The sequence below is a fragment of the Sparus aurata genome, chromosome 19 (genome assembly GCF_900880675.1).
Source record: "Sparus aurata chromosome 19, fSpaAur1.1, whole genome shotgun sequence".
NCBI lineage: Eukaryota > Metazoa > Chordata > Actinopteri > Spariformes > Sparidae > Sparus > Sparus aurata.
In genome coordinates, this window is record NC_044205.1 from 24,284,082 (window position 1) to 24,311,155 (window position 27,074).

Here is a 27,074-nt window from a genome sequence, read left to right on the forward strand (position 1 = left end):
CTGAATACTAAGGTTAAAATCATCATCTCGAACAGTGGTATCTTGCTTGGCAGCCGCCTGGTCAAACACTAATGTTAAACAGTGTCTCAAACAGTGGTATCTTGCTTGGCAGCCGCCTGGTCAAACACTAATGTTAAACAGTGTCTCAAACAGTGGTATCTTGCCTGGGAGCTATCTCACCTAGAACCATTGTGGTCTCTCGCTTTGCAGGCAGCTTGCCTAACACTACTTTTTAAACGGCGTCTCAAACAGTGGTCTCTCGCTTGGCAGCCATCTTGTCGAGCACTACTATTTAAACAGCATCTTGCACAGCGGTGTCTTGCTTGGCAGCTGTCTCGGATAGTACAAAGGTGGATGCGCCATCTCAAACAGCATTGGGCAGCCGCCTTGCTTCCCGTTAAGGTTAAACGCTGTCTCAAGCAGCGGTCTCTCGCTTGACAGCCGCCTTGTCTTGCCGTCATAACACCACAATCCTCTCCACCTCCTGTCAGTGATAGTCAGCTTATTTACATTTAATCTGACAGTGATATGATACGTATGACACCTACCTGTGATTTGCAAAGACATACAATGCCAGCATTATATTCTGTCTACTGGGCTTTCTAACACAGTGCTATTTACAGCCGACTTTACCATCGTAGATCGTCAATATTAAGACAAAAATAGTTGGAACTGTCTACAAGTGTTAGTCAGGAAGCAACAATATGTGCATGGAAAAGAATACTATCTCCTGAGAGCACATCAATATAAAACACATCACTGTAAAAATGCCCCCTTACGGCCAGAAAATGTTTTTTTTATGTTTTTAAAACCTGGTTACAGTTTTATTCCCTATAAATGTCAGAACGATCAGAGCTTTAAAAGTGTTCAAAGTATTACCATGAGAGCTATAATCAGGAAATGTCAGCAGGCAAACGAGTGTTTCTCCTCCCGTCTTTCCGACCCGTAAATCAGTTTGAATGAAAGTATTCTTCTCTTTCAACCTCCTACGATTCTTCACCCTGAAGGGCAAAATACAGGTCGCCCTTTTTTTTTTTTTATTCCTGGATTCATCTCTGAGAGGTCTGTGTGTGTGTGGGAGTGCTTTCTTTTGTTACTCCAATGCTTCTCTCTGACACTTGAATGAAAGTATTGTTCAGGCTCTGTGCAGCCGCTACAACCATTAGTGAGACGAGGGTACGATCCCTCACCGGCTTCCCACCCAACGAGCACCACCAGTTGTTTTTTTTTTCTCAAGGAGCACAAGCACGACCGTAAAAGCCGGAGGGGGACTGTGGGCTGCTTCGACTTTTGTAAAACGTGGTACTTACACGATTACGTGGCTGAAGACAATCCTTTCTAAATATACTCCGCATACAAAGGGAAGGGGGATGCTTTTGTCGAATTACATAATGGGGGATTTTCTAAACTCGAACATCCTGGAAAACAGTGATTCTTCAGCCAAAAAGTCAAACTGGTAAATCGAAATCAACCCTTTCTTTCCACAACCAATAGCCTATTGGTTTGCACTAAACATCGAGCTCTCGGGGCGCAGCGGGACCGCCAGTAACCACTTGCAGACCAATCAATTGTGCTGTCAATCCAAACACAGTTTACGGCTGCTTCCGCTGCATCGCTGTTTAGGTTCACAAGTAGAGTAGATCAATAAAGAGGGGGTGGAGTTTGATGTGAGATGTAAAACAATGGGCTGCGATTTACTTAAAATGAGAAAATCAATTTTTTAAAAAAGGTAGTTGATCGAAGGACTGAGGCGAACATGTTGCTCATCATATGAATTTGGAATATTTGTGGAGGCATTTCTTCATCAGAGGTCATACGACGGAGATTTGTTTTGTTTTAGTGTCTCCCATAGATTAAAGTACAGCTGTCAGCGTCCTCTGGCCGCCAAAGCAAGATTAGGTGACATAATGTTCCTTGTTTTTTAAGTTTCTTGCCCAAGAGCATAAACGTGTGGGTTTATTGTGTCTCACTTTGTGAATAATTCTGGATGAAAAGCTTCTGACGTGTTTACGGCCACGTGGATGTGGGAGCTCAGGGTGCTTAAGGCGAGGCTGCAACATGTGCTGAATTGACAAGAAGGCCTGAGTAATTAAGAATGTGTTAGAAACAGCACTTCATAAAGCGTATAAAGTGTCAGCTACGTCAACAACTCACAAAATTGAGCGATTTCATAAGGGAGTCTGGGGAATTTCCCTCACTGCATCTCCTCGCTGTTGTTGACTGTAGTTGATGTGGCCTGTCGTACGTTGGTGCTCAAGTTTGTCATCTGCGCTCTCAAATTGTTACACATCATCATTGATAATGATCACATGTTATCCTGGCCATTCAAATTAATACAATACAGTAAATATGTGAGCAGGAAGGATGAACGAACAGCGGCAGGATCTTCCACCGGATGTGACCTCACCTCCCTGCCTTTTCTTGGAGACAATCGTGGGACGAATATTGTCTTGACATCACATTCACACATTCAAAACTCAATAACAGAGTCACACAGCACAGCCAAGACGCCTCGTTCTGCAGTAGAGAAGGACATTTTTTTGCGAAGATGTAATGAGTTTTCAGTTTGAATAATTTGTCGTGTCTGGCTGTGCCCCTGCAGAGACGAGAAAGAAGATGTTGCCGGTGGGAATTTGATTCGCTTGAGCTTGAGCTGTGCTCACACACGCGCGCGCACACACACACACACACACACACACACACATTTGCACACACACACAGTAACAACTAACTCGCCCAAAAGTGCTGAGTCACTGAAGACGAGCAATAACGTGCCGCAGTCCCGCTCTGCTCCACTGATCTGATACCGTTCTGTTATCCCTCAGTAAAAATGAACAAAAGGCTGACACTTGATCTCCAGTGGAAAGCTCGCTGCAGTCTTTATTGCCCCCTTGTGGTCAGTGTGAACTACTTAATTATCTAGATACACACACACACACACACACACGCACACACACTGAGAGACAAGTAAAGACACACTGAGATTTGAAGCGCTGTGTCGCCCCGAGGCTCCTCTTGTCTTGTTTGGATTCATTTTAGGTCTGACGTCAGATGCCGTTCCTCATGTTCACAGCCACCGGTATGTGTGTGTTTGTGTGTGTGTGTGTGTGTGTTAGAGAGTGAGAGAGAGAGAGAGAGGGAAGATGTGTGACCGGTTTGTCAGCCTGAATCCAACATTTCATACTTAAGCCTACCGTGTAATTTCTGCCTGTTTCTGCAATTTGCTGCATCCCACATACTTCTGTGCACACACACAGACACTCAGGTATGCACACACACACACACACACACACACATGCACACAAAGCAGATAAAGGCTAATACACTGTCCAGGAACTGTCTGGTCCTGCATCCTGTAATACCAGCTGCTGCCCCCCAGTCACACTGAGACAGAATAACACAGATATACAACATATAGACAGACAGACAGACAGACAGACAGACAGACAGGCAGGCAGGCAGGCAGATAGATAGATAGATAGATAGATAGATAGATAGATAGATAGATAGATAGATAGATAGATAGATAGATAGACAGACAGACAGACAGACAGACAGACAGACAGGTAGGCAGGTAGATAGATAGATAGATAGATAGATACATAGATACATAGATAGATAGATAGATAGATAGATAGACAGGCAGATAGATAGATAGATAGATAGATAGATAGATAGATAGATAGATAGATAGATAGATAGCTTAGTTTATTGTCTGTATTATCTCACATGTGTCTTCCCTCCTCCCTCTCCTCTGTGTGGGGGTGTGTCATCATAAGGTCGAGTGTCTCCCTCGGGCATGTCACAGTTCAGAATTTCTGATTTCCTGAACGCACCACCCCGACACGCTCACGCACCAAACTCTGGCAGCCGACCGTGCAGACGATGCTCTTGTGTAACAGACAGGTGGATACTGGAGGAGCGAGGAGGAGCAACTGAGGACAGCGAAGAGGAGACAACACAAGTCATTTCACTGGTCGATGGATAAAGAGGCAGCACGGGAACGATGGAGGGACAGGTGAACTTTGTGATTGGAGTGAACGGGAACACAAATCCACACACTTAAACCTGTTCCGCAGATGCTTTTGAAAAGCATCAGGTAAGCAACTCAAAGATTCCCTTAAACTGTTTGTCAAATTGTTTAAGTTGTGGACACCAAGCTTAAGACAAGAACTTGATGAAAATGTGAATACTCTCTGTAAGGTGCACTGTGTGAAAACTTGAAACCAAAGACAGGAGAGGACGAGGAAACACAAAGCAATACTTGAAACATCTCCACAATGTTGCTAGTTCAAAGTCAGACTGTGGGAACCTGACGAGAAGAATGACAATAACAGCGCAGCTCCTGTGTAGCCCCAAGGGTTCATCTACTGTTTCTTTTCATGATGCAACGCACAATACAGATCATAATCACATCCTAAAGAAAGAACATAGTTTCACATATATGATCTGGGGTTTTTCTTAAACTGGGCTGCACAATTTGAATGATTAAAGTCTTAATAATGTTTGTTTTTCGTGGGTCAAAGTCAGTGACGGACTCAATGTGTTTAAAGGGGCAAGGGAGGAAAAAAATTAAAGGGCACCAGCTGAAGATGGAGGGGCAACAGTGTGCACCCTAGGGGCACTTTATTTTTTCTCCAATGGAAGGGCACCTTAGAGGGTACTTTATAATGTTTTCTCCATTGGAAGGGCACCTTAGAGGGTACTTTATCATATTTTATCATGTTTTCTCCGATGGAAGGGCACCATAGAGGGTACTTTATCATGTTTTCTCCAATGGAAGGGCACCTTAGAGGGTACTTTATCATATTTTATCATGTTTTCTCCGATGGAAGGGCACCCTAGGAGCACTTTATAGTTATTTTTTCCATTGGATGGGCACCTTAGATGGCACTTTATAATGTTTTCTCTGATGGAAGGGCACCCCTGGGGGTACTTTATCATGTTTTCTCCGATGGAAGGGCACCCTAGATGGCACTTTATAATGTTTTCTCCAATGGAAGGGCACCCTAGGAGCACTTTATAGTTATTTTTTCCATTGGATGGGCACCTTAGATGGCACTTTATAATGTTTTCTCTGATGGAAGGGCACCCCTGGGGGTACTTTATCATGTTTTCTCCGATGGAAGGGCACCCTAGATGGCACTTTATAATGTTTTCTCCAATGGAAGGGCACCCTAGAAGGCACGTTATCATGTTTCCCCAACTTGAAGGACACTCTAGAGGGCACTTGAATACATTTTCTCCACTGGAAGGGCACCCTTTGGGATACTGTATCATGTTTTCCCCACTGGAAAGGGACTCTAGGCGACACTTTATAATGTTTTATCTACCAAAGGGGCATCCAAAGGGGCTTTTTTTTTCAAACACGGTGCACTTTTAGGGGGCAACTGGACCCTGTTCAAGTCCAACGGTGGTCCAAGAAAGAAATTTAACCCACTTCAAGTATTAATCTCCAGCTCTGATATAAGATCTCGAAGGAAAAGTTCCAGATAAGTGTAGATCAGATAAGTGTGGAAACAAAGTGACACTATTGGTCTAGTGAAGAGGGAATCAGATCACAAACTAACCACAGGGAATAATTAAATTGTATTTGATGTGTGTCTCTGTACATAATTTAAGCCAATTAGTGACACATCTGTCATCTTGTGAACCCTGACGATCAACATTTTATCATCAGGTTCCAAAAGCAGACACTCCCTGTATTACAGAATAATTTAGACACACAACAATTGATTGTTAAAAATAGAATTCCACAGAACAAACAATATGTCTGAAAGTAAAAATAACTTTAAAAAGGTACGTGTGATCCAACTTTTCTTATTTCCGTAGAGGATGAGAGACTAAAGGGTTGTTTCTTGATATATGGAAGTATTGGAAAATGTCTCCAAATTCAGAAACCTAACTTGTTATTGGGGCAAAATCAGTTCTCCATGCCGAAGGTATAAGGTTGTAACACTGCTTTAATAAAAGCTGCTTTATAAATGAACATTGGAACAAAGATCACAGTCAAGAGTAAATTGTGGTGTATGAACTAACCGTGGCACAAAAAGTTAAAATACAAGCGTGACACACAACAATAACCTGTAATTTATGAAGGTGTGAACGCAGTGAGGTGTAACCCAATCTGCTGTGCCCACCCCTGCCCTGAAGTCAATCCGTCAGCGCGGACAAAGCCTCAGATAATATTAGATTCGTTTCATTTTACCTGTTGAAAAGGAGAATTACCGCGTAATTCCGCCTCTGACACAATGATACACTGTGATCTCACCCACACCTGCTAAACACCTAACTGCACGGTAAAGGGGACGGTGGAAATATGGGAAGAGGAAGCTGGCAAGCAAACGCATTGTGATTTTTGGTCACACTAACAAGGCTTGGATGGAAATGTTAATGTGAGAGCCATAAAAGGTGAGAGCGAAGTAGCTGATATGAGCCTCGGTGCGTAAAAGTAAATGGAGAGAAGGATGTCTCATGTCTTGTGAATTTAAGTCACCTTTTGTTTCCAGGAGGATGTATGGCCTCGGCTTTGAACGACAGCGGAGATGGACACATTCTTTGGCTCTAGTCATCTGGCTGTGGCTCCTGGCAGCTACTCCACCCAGAGGTAATGACTGATTCACACATGAAAGCAAAAGGAGACAGAGTTTCACGTATATAATAGTCAAAGAGGTTACAGAGTTCTAAGTATTGATGTTGAATTAAGAGGCTTTTAACTTGAAATGACACCAGATGTTATCCGAAGCTCTTGTCTTGTTTGCTATCAGTTAGCATGTTTAGTTGACAAATGTAGGACCCACGAAAAAGTAATCGTAGTATTAATATAAAAAGCTAAGAGTCTAAATCTTTGAGCTAAATGCTAATGTCAGCGTGCTAACATGCCCACAGGAACACATGCTAAGTGGCAGTGTTTACCAAGGTGTTGGCTAGAAAATGGATGATGAAACAAATTAAAACTTTTTCTTTAAGTTTTTGGAGAAAACAGTTGTGTCACAGCGCAATGTGATGTTTTCATAAGGAAGTACACAGCGGCCATTTTCCTCTATTATCAGGCTCAGAGTGATCAGACATTTTTTAGATAAAACAACATATTTGATAAGCTGTTATAACTACGGTTAGACCACAGCTAACGTTAGCATTTTATAGTGTTAGATGTTAGGAAAACCGAAAATAAACTGTCTCTTGTTTTTCATCCATTCCAGCGGTTGGCTATTTCCTGGCCGACACCAAAGCAGTATTAAATGGCTGTGAGGACCACTGGACCCTGCAGGACAGGGCCGCCATGCCGCTCCTCTTTCAGATGACCGTGTGCGTCGACATCCGCGTGGTCGCCCCCGGAGCCTGGGTGGCGTTCTCTTACAGCTCGGTCCACGCGCCCAGACCTGAGCTGGGTCTGGAGGGAGATGACCATGCGCTGTACGGGTGGCTGCTGAGGGTTCGACACCGATTTCCTCTCCGGCTGTCCCCACAACACTGGCACAGGGTTTGTCTGAGGCGGGACGTACGGCGCAACTCCTTTAGCCTGGAGGTAACACTCGTCAAGGACCTTGTTTTCTTTAAGGATTAATAATACATGTTTTAATGCCAACATTGTCATTTGGAAAACAAAAACCTATATAATAGTGAAAGAGGAGGGGTTACGGAGTTTTAAATATTGAATTCAATTACACAAAAATGTTTTTTTTAAAGCTCTACAGTTCTGATAGTGGTGTTGTCTTGTTTGCTATCAGTTAGCATGTTTAGCCTGTCCAAAACTACTTCATTACGAAAATGAAAAAGTAGTAAAAGTAACAATATAAAAAGATGAAAAACGTAAAGCTATATGCTAGCAGTGCTGTTGATGTGCCTAGGTACAGCTGCTCTGAGCTAAATGCTAATGCCAGCATGCTAACACCCAACACAACAAAACTAAGATGTTTGAAGTATTTTCTAGCTAGCTGTTAGCTTTAAACGCTTGAGTACAAGCAGGAAAAGAGTAGCTGCTCTTAAAAATAGGTGTATTAATCAAAGGTACCACAGTGTATGTAAGTATATGACTACTTATGTCGTGCATATTTACCTCTGGGTGCTCCATGAGGTCGACACAACATCACAGTGTTTGCAGAAACAGAATGTTTACACAGCTCAGCATGTTGTTCTTGTTACATACCTCTGACTGTAGGAGGGGTTTGGAATGAAAGACAAAACAGTTCACTGTCCAACAATTTAAGACAGGCTCTCTGAAACATCTGCAGTGAAATTGAGAAGATTTTTGACACAGTAAAATACCTCACAGATCATGAGAATCGACACTGTGCTAACTGTTCTCAGCTATACCAGCTAGTAACACATAAATATGGAGCTAAATTACAACTTGAACATACGTAAATATCAATCAAATCAACAGCAGATGAGAAACAAGAGAAACAAACCAGAAGAATTTTCTCTTTGTACATCCTCACTTCCTCTCCTCACGTCTAATTCTATATGGTATTCCCCCGACTTCCATTTTAAATGCATTCCAGTGCATTTGCGAAAGTCGGACACCTGCAGCAAATGCATGTTTGCAAGGCAGGTTTGTGAACTTGACAGGCAACCACAGCAGCTGATTCAGCAGCACTTATAAAAAGAGACAGGTGGATTCAGCTCAAGTGCTCCTGAGCTATCAGAAGTGACATTAATTAAATATGAGGTGTAGCACAGCTGCAACATCTGTGCATCACCCCCGAAACAACATCCCTGTCGCAGCGTGCCAGCAACAGACACAACAGACCTTCGCCATACGTTCGATCTCTGTCAACATCGTGGTTCTTAGATTTTAATACGTCAAAATAACTCGGTTTTTACTTTTTGCCTTCTGGGTGAACGTCCTGTGCTTGTTTGACCCAACCATCCCCACCGACCTCTCTCCTATGTGGATTTTCTCACTCTTTACACTACAGCTGACGAGAAAGGTCAATACGGGTCGTGCTGCTTTCGCAGTCGACCTACATGGACATTTTTCTTCTGGCAAAAGACTGTGTTCATTGTTTCATTGTTATGCTGCTGAGTTTTATTATCCTGATGTGAACTTCAGGTCACCATTTGGCACCATGTGACATAAATGATATCAGAGTGAAATGCCATGAAGGAATGTGTTTGGAAGGGTGTTGTAAGCGGAGCTCCACAGATGTAGACAGTTTAATTGTGATTGATCATCTTAAATATGTTACACAACATTTTTCATTTGCATTCAAGCTTTATGAGTCATCTCTTTTATGTTATGGGTGCCAAAAAGATTTACGCAAAGGACACACCTGTGCATCAGGTCGCCTCCGTCAGCCTCCCCTCTCCGACGTGGTGAGATCAGTTTCTAGGTTTCAGGTGGACGGAGGAGCTAAGAGACATATTACATTTATATTCTAACTTGATTACCTGTTGCCGAATCTACTCCCTAACGCTGTGTTACCTTTACATTATGTTCATTAAGCTAGCAAAGCTTAAGACAACAACTCAAAGGATACTTCCTGTTTTAACTTGGGTGTGAGTATTAGAGCCATTAGTCGTAAAACAAAATTGTACTCACCAAAAGTGTTGCTGATATCTGGCAGGACAGGTCGCAGTTCAGTCTGGAATTTGTTCTATAGACTGTAAAAAAGCTTTGGGTCTTTGGGTCTTGACATCTTAAATGGATTTCCAGCAATGTCACCATCATCCCAGATCTTAGCACTGAACTTGGAGAGTATAATCTAATTACAGCTGGTAGAAATGATGGCCAACATGGAGGAAAACCAATAAAAATAAGCCCCAAGTTCTTTTAAAACAGTTATTATTTAATAAGCAACAGCGAATTTGGTGGCAGTGTGGCCTCAGATATTGCAGGAGTCAAAATTTGGAACTCTTTATCCCTTTATTGTTTCGATGTTTCAGGTTGATGGGAATCTGGTGGCAGAGAGGACGGTCATCGCCCGTGCCATCCCCCCCTCCGGCACCCTGTGGCTGGGCTGCCGTCCCAGAGACCGACCCCCGGGAGCCGTTCTCGGGAAGGTGGAGCTGTACCTGTTGCGCATGTGGGGGGACGTGGGTAACCACGGGCTCTGCGAGGACGGCACTGTGATCGGCTGGAACGCTAAATTCTGGGGCATGACCAGTCCAGAGGCCAAACAGAGAGACCCTTACCTGATGTGTGGTGAGACACACAGATTTGATCTTACGCATGAACGAGTTTCCTAACTAATAATAGTTGTATTTATAACAGAATGCACACAGAATTAATCATTCATGAATATAGAGAGATCTCTTCAGCCTGTTCTGTCTAATAAAGCATGAAATCTGTCTTTTTAAAATAACACTCATCAGACTTTGTCTCACGGCTCCCGAGAACTGTGGAGAAACTCTAATTCTGGTATAATCTGATGTTAAATTCCTCCTGCATGCAGAACATTTCACTCGTGATAACATTACCTCTCTAACGCTCGTCTTCACACAGTAGTTTGCATGTGTTTAGAGCATGTTGGATGTTGAATGCTGCATGATTTCATGTGTCTTGTAGAGCACAGACGGTTCAGAATGGTGTGTATTCATGTGACTAACACAGTTCCACGCATGCTGTGTGTATTTGCCTAAACGTAAATGTGTATCTGTACATGCCTGATGAATGAGGGGAAGGGTACATGCAAGGAAGGTTTTTTTGTCCATTCGGGCAAAGAATATTGTTGGTATATATGTTTCTGCAAACCCTGGATATTTTGCAACTTTACTTTTCCTTAGGTTCAATTTTCTTGTGACAACGATGTCTCTGATTAGCTTTAGGCACAAAAAACACTCAGTTATGGTTCAGAAAAGACGATCTTTAGGCTTAAAATACTTCTTTTGGTCGCCGCAAACATGGCTGAAAATATCCCGAATTCACATTACGGCTTGGCAGCCTTAAAATAATTTAGCAATGTTTTGGATTAGGATACAGAATATATATATATATATATACGTTACTTAGAAATGTCCTCAGAATCACTCCATAAATGCCTGGCCTGGGCAACAACATCAAATATCACAACATTTTTGACCAAATACCACCATAGATCGTGTAGATATTGTAGGGATGACTATTGGTACTTTAACAAAATATTAAAAACATGGCAATTTTGATGAACAATCATTAGTTATGTGGATATAACAACTAAGTGGCTAAAGACATATGCCATATCACGATATAACTAAATCCAAAATCTCAGACAGAATACACTCTCATATCAACAAAACAATACAACATCGTATAAATTGCCCAGAACTGCTTTCTGTCATTTTTTTTGTTGCCTGTCTTTAAAAATATCCAGTGGCGTCACTCTTACAAATATTGGAACACATTCTTGATCTGTGGTCAGTGGCTTGGCAGCCTTCTTGTCTGTAAGTCCATCAACATCTCCACCAGCTTCTGTTATGAAGGTCAGGTCATAAACATATCATGTCAAACACGTCTTGCAGAAATGTTCGTATGGTACGGAGCCCGCAACGTGTACAAATGTGAATGTAACAAATTCAACTGCCGATATTAGCATAGAGCTACAAATGTTATGATTTTGGAATAGAGAGCTGTAAACAGCTGTTTAAAAAATCATCTACTGTTTCAGCTATAACATCTGGGTTTGGATTTGGACGGATATTCACATCTCCCCTCGGTAAGCAGCATCGCTTTTAGATGGTTATGATTCATTAAATAATAATTCTGATTATGCCCTCTGATTGACGTGCCCTCTTCCTTCTCCCTGTTACCAGAAATGCCTTCAACTACAACTACCTCAAGTCCTGTCATAGCAACACCCGCGACTCTCAAGAGCACCCAGACAGCACAGCTCACAGGTGAGTGATGCACCTGAATCCAGATACTGTGTACAGATTGAGCTACATGCTAAATCTGATCTCTTCAGTCTGTTCTGTCTGTTACAGCATGAAATCTGTCTTTTTAAAATAACACTCATCAGACTTTGTCTTATAGCTCCTGTGGAGAAACTCTAATTCTGGTCGTAAACTTCCTCCTGCATGCAGAACATTTCCCTCATGATAACATTTCCTCTCTAACGCTCGTCTTACACAGTAGTTTGCATGCGTTTAGAGCATGTTTGATGTTGAATGCTGCATGTTTTCATGTGTCTTGTAGAGCACAGACGGTTCAGACGCCGGGCACGTGTTAGGACACGTGTTACAAATGGTGTGTATTCACGTGACTTACACACTTCCATGCATGCTGTTTGTATTTGTACGAATGTATATGTGTATCTGTACATGCCTGATGAATGCGTGCAACTTTCTAGGTTTCTTTAGGTTCAAGTTTCTTGTGATCGTGTACAGTATGAAAGAATTTTATGAAAGTATTGACGCAGTTCAGCATTTAATAAGATTATTATGTCATGTCCCGTACGGAGGCTGTAGGTCGCCAATCAAACAACTACTTTAGATTGACTCTGCAAACTAACTTTTGTTGTTTTACGAGATATTTTAGAGCAGTTTCACCAGCGCACACAACTTATTTTAATTAATTGAATTTCCTTAGTGTATTGCATTGTAGGAGAGCAAACCCAGTCGCTAGAATACAGATATGTCGAAACTTAACATTTCTTTATGTTGCAACTTTTTAACTTTTAAGTCCAATTTTCTACTTTATGTTGTTTCAGCGCTGTGTTTATGCCTCTGGTTAGGTTAAGGCACAAAAACCACCTAGTTAGAGCTCAGAAAAGATTATGATTCGGATTAAAATACCTGTTAGTCACCACAAACATGGCAGGAAATGTACCAACTTCTCCTCAGAGAGTTTTTTGTTTCCACAAACCCGTTTAGCCCTCCTCAAAAACATCCTGCAGTGTCACGCTCACAAATGCAGAAACGTAGTCTTGAACTGCTGTCAGTTGCTTGGCAGCCATCTCGCCTGTATCTGACTTTATATACTTGGATGTTACACAGCGTAGAGCGTTCAATAACAATTAAAACAATTCAAATATGTACTTGATCACAGATTAGAATCTAATCTGTAATTGTGTTTTATAACCCAGCATCAGTGATAGTATCTGAATACGTTTGGACACTTGTTGCGTGTTTAGAGCATTCAAAGCAGCCGTGAGTTCACCGTGTCTCTTTCCTCTGGTTGTTCCTGCATGTGATGCTCATTTGTTTATCACTGCAGCCGCAGTTATCAGCAGCCACTTTGCAAACGGCTGCTGCTGCTGCCGATAGAAATTAAAGTGCGTCCTGCGAATGAGAGCATTTATCTGTAGAAAACACCATTTAGACACAAACTAGTAAGTAAATAGAAATAAACTTTAGACTGAATGTCAATAAATGATCAAAAAAAGTGCTTCTGTTTCTTGTTTTGTTCTTTATTTCTGTCGGTTCTGATGACATTGGACTGACTTTTTGTGAATCTTGATCATTGTGCTCACAGTTTTACATTATATCATCTGTAAATGATGATTAGTAACCAAGAATTTAAGGATCATTTCATTTTGGGCCTATTTTCGTACAGCTTTGTCCATTTGTGTCTTTAAAGAAAACAAAATCTACACTTTAATTCACATTTTCAATTCAACTTTGTTATCATATTTAATTATGAGAAAATAAAATAATATAATATGATAATAATATTCATCTTTGTGTGGGAGTATGATAAGAAACAATCGCGACACTCTTTTACTCTTTAACAGTTTCTGTTTCTACAGATCTTTCAGGGTCGCCATTAGTAAATTGTGACATCAGCCAACTCTGTTCCAGGGAAAGTAAGAAGCCTCCACCTTTTGTCCAATCACAGCGCTTCGTTCAGGCTCATTTGTGGGGTTACAGCTTCATTCTTGTCTGCAGATGCTTACTTCTGGATGTCCATACGTGTGGAGGTCAGCGGGGGCATCAAGACTGAAAAACACGTCACCAAAATGGTGAGAGCGAAGATCTGTTTCTCGAAAACCTCTCCGCCTTTCATTGTCATTCCTTTAATAGCTTTAAAATGTCAGCTTACCACAAACAAGTCTTGCCAGCTGAGGATTAGTTAGAAGAAGAAGAACATTCCAACCCTGTGATGAACCTGAATTAAATTCTGACAGGGACTGTCGGACGTTCTTACAGTATAAGTATGTGTCTGTACAATCCACTCCCTCAAGAAGTAGGACAGCAACGTCTGCCTTTGTACATGGTGCCTTTGAAGTAAATACACGGATTTAAAGGTTGACCGCCGCCATCGTGTCCCCCAGTCAACTTGAAGTGACGTGACGCGTCACTGGCTATGGCTGCGGGATTTTTTTTTTTTTTTATATCAACGTAACATCGTTCCCCATTCATCTATTATGTATGCGGATAACTGCACTAGTGGGAACATTTAATTGTATAGTTAGTTAATGTTATTATCTGAAGCTTTCAGGTAACATTATCTTACTTTCACTTTTAAAAATTGCGTCCGTCCAATTTTCCTTCGGGCGTCGGTATCAATTTATAGCGGGTCGGCTCTGGTACGGAATGTAATCTGTGCTACTGTCGGAAAACGGGTCGGATGCGGTGACCTGTGCAGGACTCTGCTCTAAGTGACCATTTTAATCCTCTAGCCAAGTATCAAGCTAAATATCCAACATGCTAGTTAACGTCAAAGACTGTGGTGGAAGACGACGGTGAAATATTTTCACTGGATTTATTTATGCCTGAATTTTTAAGGTGTGGCGGCTTTTATTTTTTGCCGTGGCGGTGCGCCACAGTCAATTACATGTAGGGGAAACCCTGAATACTATATATATTGATGAGAAATGAACGAGGAGGAGGAGGAGGAAGAAAAAAAGACGTGTAAACGGTTATTGATTTTTCTCAACGGTTATGATTTGTTATCCGTGTATCCGTTTACACGTGTAGACGTTGACACCCCTAGTAGTAACTGACCTGATTGTGACTGTAAGTCTTTGTGCTGCATGGTTGACTTTGGACTGTTATTTGGACAAAACAAGACATTTGAGGATGATGTCATCTCGGACTCTGAGAGCTTGTCACAGACATTTTTTTTCTTTATTTTCTCACAGTTTATAAACAGAACAATTCTTTAGACTATCAAGAAAAAATGGGCAGATTTATTTAAAGCATCGCTGTGCCTCTACATTATTTTAAAATAGGGAAGATTGTGCAGCGGAGGAATGTGATTAAGTGCATTTATTGTACACATTAATATGAAAATATATAAGAAAAACATGTTTATAGCAATAATAATGAAAAACAAAAGTACAACAGTCATGGCGTCCATTTTTCTGGGTATGCTACTTTCACACTTCAGCAAAGACGTTGAAAAGGAGTCTTTTGGATCAGCGGGACTGTTCATGACATTGTGGCATTTCTTCTGACTTTCCTCAGTTCAGTCTGTTGCAGATCAAATAGTTTTTAACTTGAGGACAGGTTATAATTTGAGTAACATACTATGAACAACACCTGAGCTCACAATGGCTTTCATACAGAAAGCTACTGTAGACGACAAACACTTAAGTTCCAGATTTGGTTTCAACGATTGGAGTTTCGTTCATGTATCGCGGAAAAAAGCATCATGGCAAAGCTACAATATGTAGAATTTTCTGATTTCCATCTTCTGGTGTCCTCACGGCGGTACTATGACGGGAGAATGAAGAGCTTAAATCCAATCATAGACGGCACCAATTTTCCCCTGGAGTTGTGTCAACTTTGTACAAACCAAAAATGTAATCATTTATATCAAAGCGCCTCTTTTAGTGCAGTATATTCTGGGCCCTTTGTTGAGCTGTGCATGTCAAGGGGAACATTTTCTACAGTGCGCCTCTGGTTTGGATCTACAAATTAAAGCTGAAAGTCACGACTTAGATCTGTCATTGTTTCATTTTTAATCCAAATTGATGGAGCGCAGAGCAAAAGCAACAAAACTTTTGTCTATGTACTAATATTCAAAATGTAAGGATGTGTTCGGCTCCCATCGCCTCCCAAACTGTGTCAGCATCTCTCTGCCTCTGTCTGTCCATCTGTCACTCAGGTGTCAGATGTGTTCGGCTGCCACAATCGAGCAGGCTTTATAGATTTCTGTCAGGATGACAGACGATCTCAGGTCAGTCTGCCCCAGAAACAGGTCGCACCTTCTCACCTTTCAGAATAAAAATCTCTACAATAAACACAAGAAATGACTGCAACTTCTCTCTTTCTGCAGGTAGTAAGTGTGACCTGCGAGGAAAAGATGAACATAAGGTAACAGCAATGTCGGTAGATTTTTGTGTTCAACTACACATCCTTCAGATTTCACCTCCTCACAGTGGTGTGGACACTTTTTGTTTCCAGAAATACGACCTGCGACGTGCTGTTGCAGCTCAGCCACGCCGTCTCAGTATGTGAACTGCAGCGCGCCGGAGTCTCTGCACTGCAGCAAGCTAGAGACCGACAGATACAAGCGAGAATCATAGGAGAGGTGGAGAGAGTCGGTGAGCACACAGCTCGTAATCCTCACCCGTTCACAAAAACACTGTTTAAAGGACCACGTCAGCCTAAAATACAGTGTAATCAAAGATATTTACAGGTAGAAGAAACAAGATTGCTTATACAATATAACAAGATGAATTTTGTAGTGGTTATATGCTACTCACAAAAACAGAACATACATAGATTTAGTAATGAATAATCAACTGTAAAAATACAAATATTTTTATTCCTGCACATAAATTAGTTATAAAAAAAAAACTTTAATTGCCTCTGTAGCCATTTGTTATTTAAAAAGGTGCAATATGTGTCATATTAATATGTCAAAAATCGTCAACAGAATATTAAGAAATAACAGTTTTGATTATCATTAGTTATCATCATTGTCTATCCATTTATGTTTTGTGTTTAAAAAAAATATTTACTGAAGTTAGCATGCTAGCCAGCTATCCCCAGCTTGTCCTACTCAAAAGCTAGCTAGCGTTAGCGATGTAAACAAACAATCCCCCGGAGCTTGCAGCTAACCGAGCTAACTCGCTAACAGCAGCTACAGTCCTCAGCAGTTAGCGGCTACTCTTGCGATATGCTGCCCCGTCTGTTTGAGGTATAAATTTGACAGCTGGATAATTCTTACATAATGCAACTTTGATCAAACAAGAAACTCGTGGACGATTTGTTTAAGTTTTGCTGTTGGGGTTATGTGCCTCGTTTCAGTGTCTCCGCTAACGGAGTGCAACAGTAGCTAATGTCCACTAGCATAAACAAATCACCAGCACAACATGGAAGTTCCAGAGAGCCCTTTAAAAACAGCTTCATTGTTAGTTTGTCTATTAGAGGAAGAGGAAGTTTCAGTTAGAGGTGTTGCCATGTTGTGTCTGGTTGTTCTTCAGATTTTCATGAAATTAGAACAGAAACATCCTGCACACACGCAAATTGCACCCACGCTTGGATTTAGACAGTACGCACACACAAACAACACACCCATGTACCTGCGTGCACATGCAAAACAGGAAACACAAATTGTGCATGGACGCACAAACATGCAATAAGTTGGTTATTTTTTAGTGTATGCAAAGTCAAAATAATGTCCTCACTGTCTCCAAAAACCGTCCCCTGCCAAGATGGAAGCACACAAACACACAGTGACGAATAACTAAATCCCCAACCGTAACTTTCACATAAACCCTCCAAAATTCATCCAAACTCCAGATCTTAGCCCTCACGTGGCTCAGTGGAGATGTGAAGACAGGCTACAATGATCTGGCTTTTACGGAAACATCCTCTAAAAAACCCAAAACTCACACACACACTCATTTTGATCTTGACTCTATCCACATCAGCTCGAGATCTGTGTGATGGTGTGGAGCTCTCTGGTGGCAGTTTCGTGAGGTGCACCTCCACCTCCTCCCTGGATGATATCTGCCAGGCTAACAAACGCTCCGAGCTTACATGGTGAGTAGTACTTTATTGTTTTGTGTACACACTGAGCATATGCCGTACACACTCTTTATCTCATCACTGTTTACCCACCAGCTCAGTCGTAGAGCCAAACTCCAGCCCCGCTGCACAGTCTAATACAAAAACCTGCAGCCGTGAGTATCAAACACAGAGACACCCGTTATTATCATCATTATATGCATCAGAATTCACTGTCTGTTCTGCTGCTGCAACCGTGTTTGTCTGTGCCTCAGGGGAAGCGCCTCGCTTTTGTGACTGCACTGCTTTCTGTAACTCTGCAAGTAAGAAAAAGAGCCAGACTTCCTGCCTGTCTTCATACGATCGCACTGCAATGTCAAGCTGACATTATCTGTGTATATAAATGTGCTTGCTGATAAATGTGATTAGTCTGTACTTTGTCTGTTGGAGATGTTGGATAAACTTTTAATGGAATAGTTTGAAAGTTGTGATAATGAGTTGCCTTTTATTTCGAGAATTGGATGAGAAAAATATGACGCTAGCAGCCTATTAGCTTAATTTAGCATTGCTGAAAGCTCTGTCCAAAGGCAAAATATATCCACTTATCACTTATAAAGCTCACAAATTAAAAGTTAAGTTCACCCAAAAATGAGACTACTATCTACTCACCCTCATGCTGATGAAAACACTGCAACACTGTTTTCCTGTATAGCCCCAGAATTTTTTTGTGGACTACGAAACTTCATCTGACTGTCTATCAACATGAGGCCAAGTAGATACTGACTAGAGTAAATTTTTGGGGGGAACTATTTATTCAACTTCCTGGCTAAGAAATAGTTGAGCACTGTACCCCCATTAACCACCTCAGCTGGTCTTTTCACAGATTAAACAAATGACAATGTTTTAGTGATTTTTAGGGATGCCTTTCGGTAGGTCTTTAAGCTAATAGCTTCATATTGAATGGACAGACAATCAAACTGCTCATCTAACGTTTTTTTTTAAATGCATTTCCCAAAATATCAAACTGTTCCTTTAACTATAGGAAGATTGTTATAAAATAATGGGAGGATATGGAAAGCAAGTAAGTGAATGTAAGATTTCAAAATTAAAACGGGAAACCAGAATCATGACACAGGTGGGTGTTAGAATTAAGTCCTAAACTGAACTGACTACCTTTACTTTGTGTTTTGGTCTATTTAGGCCAGTTCTTCGCCATGAAAATCAACATTCACAGTGATTCTGTCCAGGTTAACGTCCTCAAATCATTGGTAAGTACAGTTAAGTATGTTTGGGCTGTACTTCCTGTTGTATATAGGCTACAGACTGACTTTCTAACTGTATTTGACAGCTGTCAGCAGTGAGAGTGGCTAGAGTATGTCAAACATCAGGGTAAGTCTCTATCAACTTTGAATCATTTACAGTTTATACATGTGTTTTAATTGCTGGTACCAGGTGACTTTGCCTTTGTTTTAGCTGCAATTAGAGTAAAATCAAAAATCGAAAATATCATAAATTATCAGATTTGATTGTGATAATTCACGAATGTCGACTATGTGTTGTTTTCCAGATCAATGTGCCAAGATTCAGGGATTTTAATGCGCTACCGGGTAAATCTCACCTAGTTTGATTATTCTCACAGTTTGATACTTCATAAAATCACATTGACTGACAAACATTGATCTAGAGATGATCATCTCGGCTTTCTTTATGCAGGCTGCTCATCTGGAATGCCATGGGACACAGCAGAGGTACACACCTTTCTTCCTGTTCTCTACTGATGACTTTACTCAAATTTGTGTGCAAGAGGATGTATAATATGACAGAAATTTGGCACACTGTTAAAGAAAATACCAACATTTGAATAGAGGAATACTCCTGGAATGCATGTATGAATGTATGTGAAAGATTTGTAACCTTTTAGTTGCTGCGCTCTAGGTTGTACAGCTGCATGGTGATAATGGAGATGTCTGGACCTGTGGATAGTTGCTCCCTGGCTAAACTTGTGCAACAAATCATTGACGAAAATCCTTACATAACCAGTGAAAGGCCACTTACACGCATGGGTTAGTCTGCAGGTTTATGTTTCGCTACTGTTATACAACCTCTAGCGTATAGAAACATCTATGACTGTATTATTGACGGTGCTCTTCTTCTCAAAGTGGTTTGTGGTCCTACTGGCTTGCCTGTCCGAACCATGTTGACATCCAACCTGACCTGGGTTGCCAGTGACCTGGTGGCCTCTGACGTGTGCCAACCTGACCCAACCCTGCTCAAATGGTGAATGTGAAAATCATTTCTCTGGAGGTGGCCTCGCACTTAATACAGTCAATCATGTTGTTTATGCAGAGCTGTGTTTAGAGAACATGCTGGAGCCTCTTTCTGTTTGTCAGAGAAAAATTTGCATTTCCTTTAGAGGAAAAAAGGCCACGTGTATAGATGAGTCAGGCTCAAGGAAAAATGTAAATTGCAAAACAAAATATCTGTTAGTATGCATGCCACAATCAATTCCCTCACACTAAACAGCATATCATAACCGTGTTTTTCTTTGAAAGACAGTCTGCAGAATAAATATCCACCTGAACTCCAGATCCACACTGACCAAGGACACATTGACTGACTGTAGGCTTTATTGTTTCCTGACTAAACTATTGTATCCTATGGAAGAGGATTAGGGCCACATGTGAATTTTTCTTTAGTTTTGACTTTAAAGTCAGAATTCTGACTTTAAAGTCATTCTGACTTTAAAGTCAGAATTCTGAGAAAAAAGTCAGAATTCTGAGATTAAAGTCAGAATTCTGAGATTAAAGTCAGAATTCTGACTTTTTTCTCAGAATTCTGAGATTAAAGTTCTGCACATGTAAAAATGTTTTGAGTTCTGACTTTTTTCTCAGAATTCTGAGATTAAAGTCAGAACTCAAAAATGTTTTACATGTGCAGACTTCTGACTTTATTCTCAGAATTCTGAGAAAAAAGTCAGAATTCTGACTTTAATCTCAGAATTCTGAGAAAAAAGTCAGAACCAAAAAAAAACTCACAAGTGGCCCTAATCCTCTTCCGTAGTATCCTATGTTGAGCATCTTTACATTTAAGTTACTATAAAGCTGAGAAAGAAAAAAAAAAAAAAAAACTTGCAAAGAATCATTTGAAACTTTAGGAAATATCTTCATAGCTTTACAATATTTTTTGGTGTCCTTTTTCAGTGATGCAAATGAGACACTCGCTGTACTTCTGACTGCCAGCTGCACCAACTCAACAGAGCAAAGCACAACGCAGCCTTCCGCTCCGACCAACAGCAGCATGTCTGCAACTCCTGAATCTTCACCGCCGTCTGTGACCAACACCACTGAACAAACAGCTGAAACTACTGCAGCGGTTCAACAGAGAGATGTATCACAAGGAACAGCACAGCCAAACAGGACTACTCCACTCACAACAATTAACAGTCCACAGTCCTCAGCAGCACAAACTGTCCTCCAAACCAGCACACAAAACACGACTGTGACTCTCTCTGACAGCACAACAGCACAGAACATGGCTTTGACTCAAAGCACAACGTTGTTGACACCCACCAGGAGTACACAACTGCAAAACACAACCACAGCACACCAGAACATGACAGATTCCACACCATTATCCTCTCTCAGCTCAACACAACACATAACTACAACTGCCCCTGTTGATTCAACATTTAACTCAACCACACTGTCTCCCAATCCGACAGCAGTGTCCAGTGTTACTACAGCCAACACATTTACAATTTATCCAAATGATACAACAGTAACCAATGTAACTACAGCCAGTGCATTTAAACATTCTCCAAATGATACAACAGTAACCAATGTAACTACAGCTAGTGCATTTACACATTCTCCAACTGACACAACAGTGTCCAGTGTTACTACAGCCAGTGCATTTACACATTCTCCAAATGATACAACAGTAACCAATGTAACTACAGCCAGTGCATTTAGACATTCTCCAACTGACACAACAGTGTCCAATGTAACTACAGCCAGTGCATTTACACATTCTCCAAATGACACAACAGTGTCCAGTGTTACTACAGCCAGCATATTTACATCCTCTCCAAATGATACAACAGTATCCAATGTAACTAGAGTAGACAATGACAAAAACTTAGACAACGGTACGATTACAATAAGTAACACAACAAATAGCACTTTTCCGACCTCTCCAAATGATACAACAGGGTCTAATGTAATTACAGCACATACATTTACACCTTCTCCAAATGATCCAACGGTAACCAATGTAACTACAGCCAGTGCATTTACACATTCTCCAACTGACACAACAGTGTCCAGTGTTACTACAGCCAGTGCATTTACACATTCTCCAAATGATACAACAGTAACCAATGTAACTACAGCCAGTGCATTTACACATTCTCCAAATGACACAACAGTGTCCAGTGTTACTACAGCCAGCATATTTACATCCTCTCCAAATGATACAACAGTATCCAATGTAACTAGAGTGGACAATGACAAAAACTTAGACAACGGTACGATTACAATAAGTAACACAACAAATAGCACATTTCCAACTTCTCCAAATGATACAACAGGGTCTAATGTAATTACAGCACATACATCTACACCCTCTCCAAATGACCCAACAGTGTCCAGTGTTACTACAACCAGTGCATTTACACATTCTCCAAATGATACAAAAGTGTTCAATGTAACTACTGCAGGTACATTAACACCCTCTCCAAATGGTACAACAGTGTCGCATGTCACTACAACCGACAACAACAGTAACCTACACAACGACACAATTACAACAAGTAACACAACAATTGGCATGTTTCCAGCTCCTCCAAATGATCCAACAGTAACCAATGTAACTACAGCCAACACATTTTCACCCTCTCCAAATGATCCAACAGGGTCTAATGTAATTACAGCACATACATTTACACCCTCTCCAAATGACCCAACAGTGTCCAGTGTTACTACAACCAGTGCATTTACACATTCTCCAAATGATACAAAAGTGTTCAATGTAACTACTGCAGATACATTAACACCCTCTCCAAATGGTACAACAGTGTCGCATGTCACTACAACCGACAACAACAGTAACCTACACAACGACACAATTACAACAAGTAACACAACAATTGGCATGTTTCCAGCTCCTCCAAATGATACAACAGTAACCAATGTAACTACAGCCAGTGCATTTACACCCTCTCCAAATGACACAACACTGTCCGGTGTTACTACAGCCAGCATATTTACACCCTCTCCAAATGATCCAACAGTAACCAATGTAACTACAGTCAACACATTTACACCCTCTCCAAATGATACAACAGCTTCCAATGTAACTACAGCCAACTCATTTACACCCTCTCCAAATGATACAACAGTGTCCAGTGTTACTTCAACCAGTGCATTTACACATTCTCCAAATGATACAAAAGTGTCCAATGTAACTACTGCAGATACATTAACACCCTCTCCAAATGGTACAACAGTGTCCAATGTGACAACAACGGACAATAACAGTAACCTACACAACGGCACAGTTACAACAAGTAACACAATAATTGGCATGTTTCCAGCTCCTCTTAATGATACAACAGTGTCCAATGTAACTACAGCCAACTCATTTGTGTCTCCAAATGACACAACAGTGTCCAGTGTTACTACAACCAGTGCATTTACACATTCTCCAAATGATACAACAGTAACCAATGTAATTACAGCTAGTGCATTTAAACATTCTCCAAATGGTACAACAGTGTCCAATATGACAACAACGGACAACAACAGTAACCTACACAATGGCACAGTTACAACAAGTAACACAACAATTGGCATGTTTCCAGCTCCTCTAAATGATACAACAGTGTCCAATGTAACTACAGCAGAAACATTAAAACCTTCTCCAAATGATCCAACAGTAACCAATGTAACCACAGCCAACTCATTTACACCCTCTCCAAATGACAGAACAGTGTCCAGTGTTACTACAACCAGTGCATTTACACATTCTCCAAATGATACAAAAGTGTCCAATGTAACTACTGCAGATACATTAACACCCTCTCCAAATGGTACAACAGTGTCCAAAGTGACAACAACGGACAACAACAGTAACCTACACAACGGCGCAATTACAACAAGTAACACAACAATTGGCATGTTTCCAGCTCCTCTAAATGATACAACAGTGTCCAATGTAACTACAGCAGAAACATTAAAACCTTCTCCAAATGATCCAACAGTAACCAATGTAACTAGAGCCAACTCATTTACACCCTCTCCAAATAACACAACAGTGTCCAGTGTTACTACAACCAATGCATTTACACATTCTCCAAATGATACAACAGTAACCAATGTAACTACAGCTAGTGCATTTACACATTCTCCAAATGGTACAACAGCGTCCAATGTGACAACAACGGACAACAACAGTAACCTACACAACGGCACAGTTACAACAAGTAACACAACAATTGGCATGTTTCCAGCTCCTCTAAATGATACAACAGTGTCCAATGTAACTGCAGCAGAAACAATAAAAACTTCTCCAAATGATCCAACAGTAACCAATGTAACCACAGCCAACTCATTTACACACTCTCCAAATGACAGAACAGTGTCCAGTGTTACTAAAACCAGTGCATTTACACATTCTCCAAATGATACAAAAGTGTCCAATGTAACTACTGCAGATACATTAACACCCTCTCCAAATGGTACAACAGTGTCCAATGTGACAACAACGGACAACAACAGTAACCTACACAACGGCACAATTACAACAAGTAACACAACAATTGGCATGTTTCCAGCTCCTCTAAATGATACAACAGTGTCCAATGTAACTACAGCAGAAACATTAAAACCTTCTCCAAATGATCCAACAGTAACCAATGTAACTAGAGCCAACTCATTTACACCCTCTCCAAATAACACAACAGTGTCCAGTGTTACTACAACCAGTGCATTTACACATTCTCCAAATGATACAACAGTAACCAATGTAACTACAGCTAGTGCATTTACACATTCTCCAAATGGTACAACAGTGTCCAATGTGACAACAACGGACAACAACAGTAACCTACACAACGGCACAGTTACAACAAGTAACACAACAATTGGCATGTTTCCAGCTCCTCTAAATGATACAGCAGTGTCCAATGTAACTACAGCAGAAACATTAAAACCTTCTCCAAATGATACAACAGTAACCAATGTAACTACAGCCAACTCATTTACACCCTCTCCAGATGACACAACGGTGTCCAGTGTTACTACAGCCAGCATATTTACACCCTCTACAAATGATACAAAAGTTTCCAATGTAACTAGAGCTGACAATGACAAAAACTTAGACAACGATACGATTACAATAAGTAACACAACAATTAACACATTTCCGCACTCTCCAAATGATCCAACAGTAACCAATGTAACTACAGCCAACACATTTACACCCTCTCCAAATGATACAACGGCTTCCAATGTAACTACAGCCAGGGCATTTACACATTCTTCAAATGGTACAACAGTGTCCAATGTCACTACAACGGACAACAACAGCAACCTACACAACGGCACAATTTCAACAAGTAACACAACAATAAGCATTTTTGCAGCACCTCTAAATGATACAACAGTGTCCAATGTAACTACAGCAGAAACAATAAAACCCTCTCCAAATGATACAACAGTAACCAATGTAACTACAGTCAACACATTTGCATCTTCTTCAAATGAAACAACCATGTCCAAAACAACAACTTCAGATACATTTACACCCTCTCCACTTGATACAACAGTGTCAAAAGTTACTTCAGTGGACAGCAACAGGAACCTACACAACACTACAATCAACACAAGTAACACAACAATAAGCATGTTTCAACCCTCTCCAAATGATACAACAGTGTCCAGTGTTACTACAAGTGCATTTACACCTTCTCCAAGTGATACAACAGTAACTAATTTAACTACAGCCAATGCATTTACACACTCTCCAAATGATACAACAGTGTCCAATGTAACTACATCAGATACATTTACACCCTCTCAAAATGATACAGCAGTGTCCAGTGTTACTACAGCCAGTGCATTTGCACATTCTCCAAATGATACAACAGTCTCTAATGTAACTACACTGGACAACAACAGGAACCTACACAACAGTACAATTACAACAACTAACACATCAATTAGCACGTTTCCATTTTCTCTAAATGATACAGCGGCGTCCAATGTAACTACAGCCAGTGCATTTACACATTCTCCAAATGACACAACAGTAACCAATGTAACTACAGCCAACACATTTACATCTACTCCATATGATAGAACACTGCCCAATGCTACTACAGCAAACAGATTTCCACCCTCTCCAAATGATACAACAGTGTCCAGTGTTACTACAGCCATTACATTAACACATTCTCCAAATGATTCAATATTGTCCAATACTACTGCAGCAGATGATATCAGGAACCTACACAATAGCACAAATACAAGTAAGGCAACAATGAGCACATTTACACCTTCCCCCAATCACACAATGGCAAACAATGTAACTACAGTATCTCACGATTACACAACCATGCACAATGTAACTACAGCTGCCAACAATCCCAACGTCACTGCTACAACCAACAATTTCACAACAGAGTACAATGTAACTACAGTGGACAGCAACAGCACAACTGCAGAAACTACTACAACAACGAGTACATTCACACCTTCCACCAATGTCACAGCAACAACCAACAATTTCACAACAGAGAACAGTGCAACTACAGTGGACAACAACAGCACAACTACAAAAACTAATGCAACAATGAGTACATTTACACCTTCCACCAATGTCACAGCAACAACCAACAATTTCACAACAGAGAACAATGCAACTACAGTGGACAACAACAGTACAACTACAGAAACTGATTTAACGATCAACACGTTTACACCTTTGCCCAATGCCACAGCAAAAACTACCAACTTCACTACAGCGTACAATGTAACTACAGTGGACAACAACAGTACAACTACAGGAGCTAACGCAACTGTGAGCACGTTTATACGTTCTCCAAATGTCACATCAACAACTAACAATTTCACAATAGAGTACAATGTAACTATAGCGGACGACAACAGTACAATTACAAAAACTAACCCAACAGTCAGTACATTTACACATTCTCCCGATGTCACAGCAACAAATAACAATTTCACAACAGAGTA

At 40.8% G+C, this 27,074-nt stretch overlaps 1 protein-coding gene across 1 annotated transcript; it reads left to right on the top strand.

Moving 5' to 3' along the window:
- Positions 1 to 2,976: 2,976 nt before the first annotated feature.
- Positions 2,977 to 20,105, top strand: LOC115569817 (uncharacterized). The gene is made up of 20 exons (XM_030397984.1): positions 2,977 to 3,079; positions 3,780 to 4,099; positions 6,510 to 6,607; positions 7,203 to 7,528; positions 9,889 to 10,147; positions 11,589 to 11,636; positions 11,734 to 11,817; positions 13,668 to 13,724; positions 13,807 to 13,880; positions 15,971 to 16,042; positions 16,142 to 16,179; positions 16,270 to 16,409; positions 17,745 to 17,856; positions 17,938 to 17,996; positions 19,021 to 19,088; positions 19,169 to 19,209; positions 19,388 to 19,427; positions 19,534 to 19,568; positions 19,756 to 19,883; positions 19,980 to 20,105. Exons 2-20 carry the CDS (start codon positions 4,080 to 4,082, stop codon positions 20,099 to 20,101), a joined length of 1,821 nt encoding a protein of 606 aa, XP_030253844.1. The 5' UTR covers positions 2,977 to 3,079; positions 3,780 to 4,079; the 3' UTR covers positions 20,102 to 20,105.
- Positions 20,106 to 27,074: the final 6,969 nt, after the last annotated feature.

Bases quoted from the DNA above. Each gene is read 5' to 3' on its own strand.
- LOC115569817 (XM_030397984.1), top strand. From the start codon at position 4,080: ATGCTTTTGAAAAGCATCAG. The intron at 19,089-19,168 runs GTAAGTACAGTT...TGTATTTGACAG, and splicing joins TTAACGTCCTCAAATCATTG to CTGTCAGCAGTGAGAGTGGC. The intron at 19,569-19,755 runs GTACACACCTTT...GCTGCGCTCTAG, and splicing joins TGCCATGGGACACAGCAGAG to GTTGTACAGCTGCATGGTGA.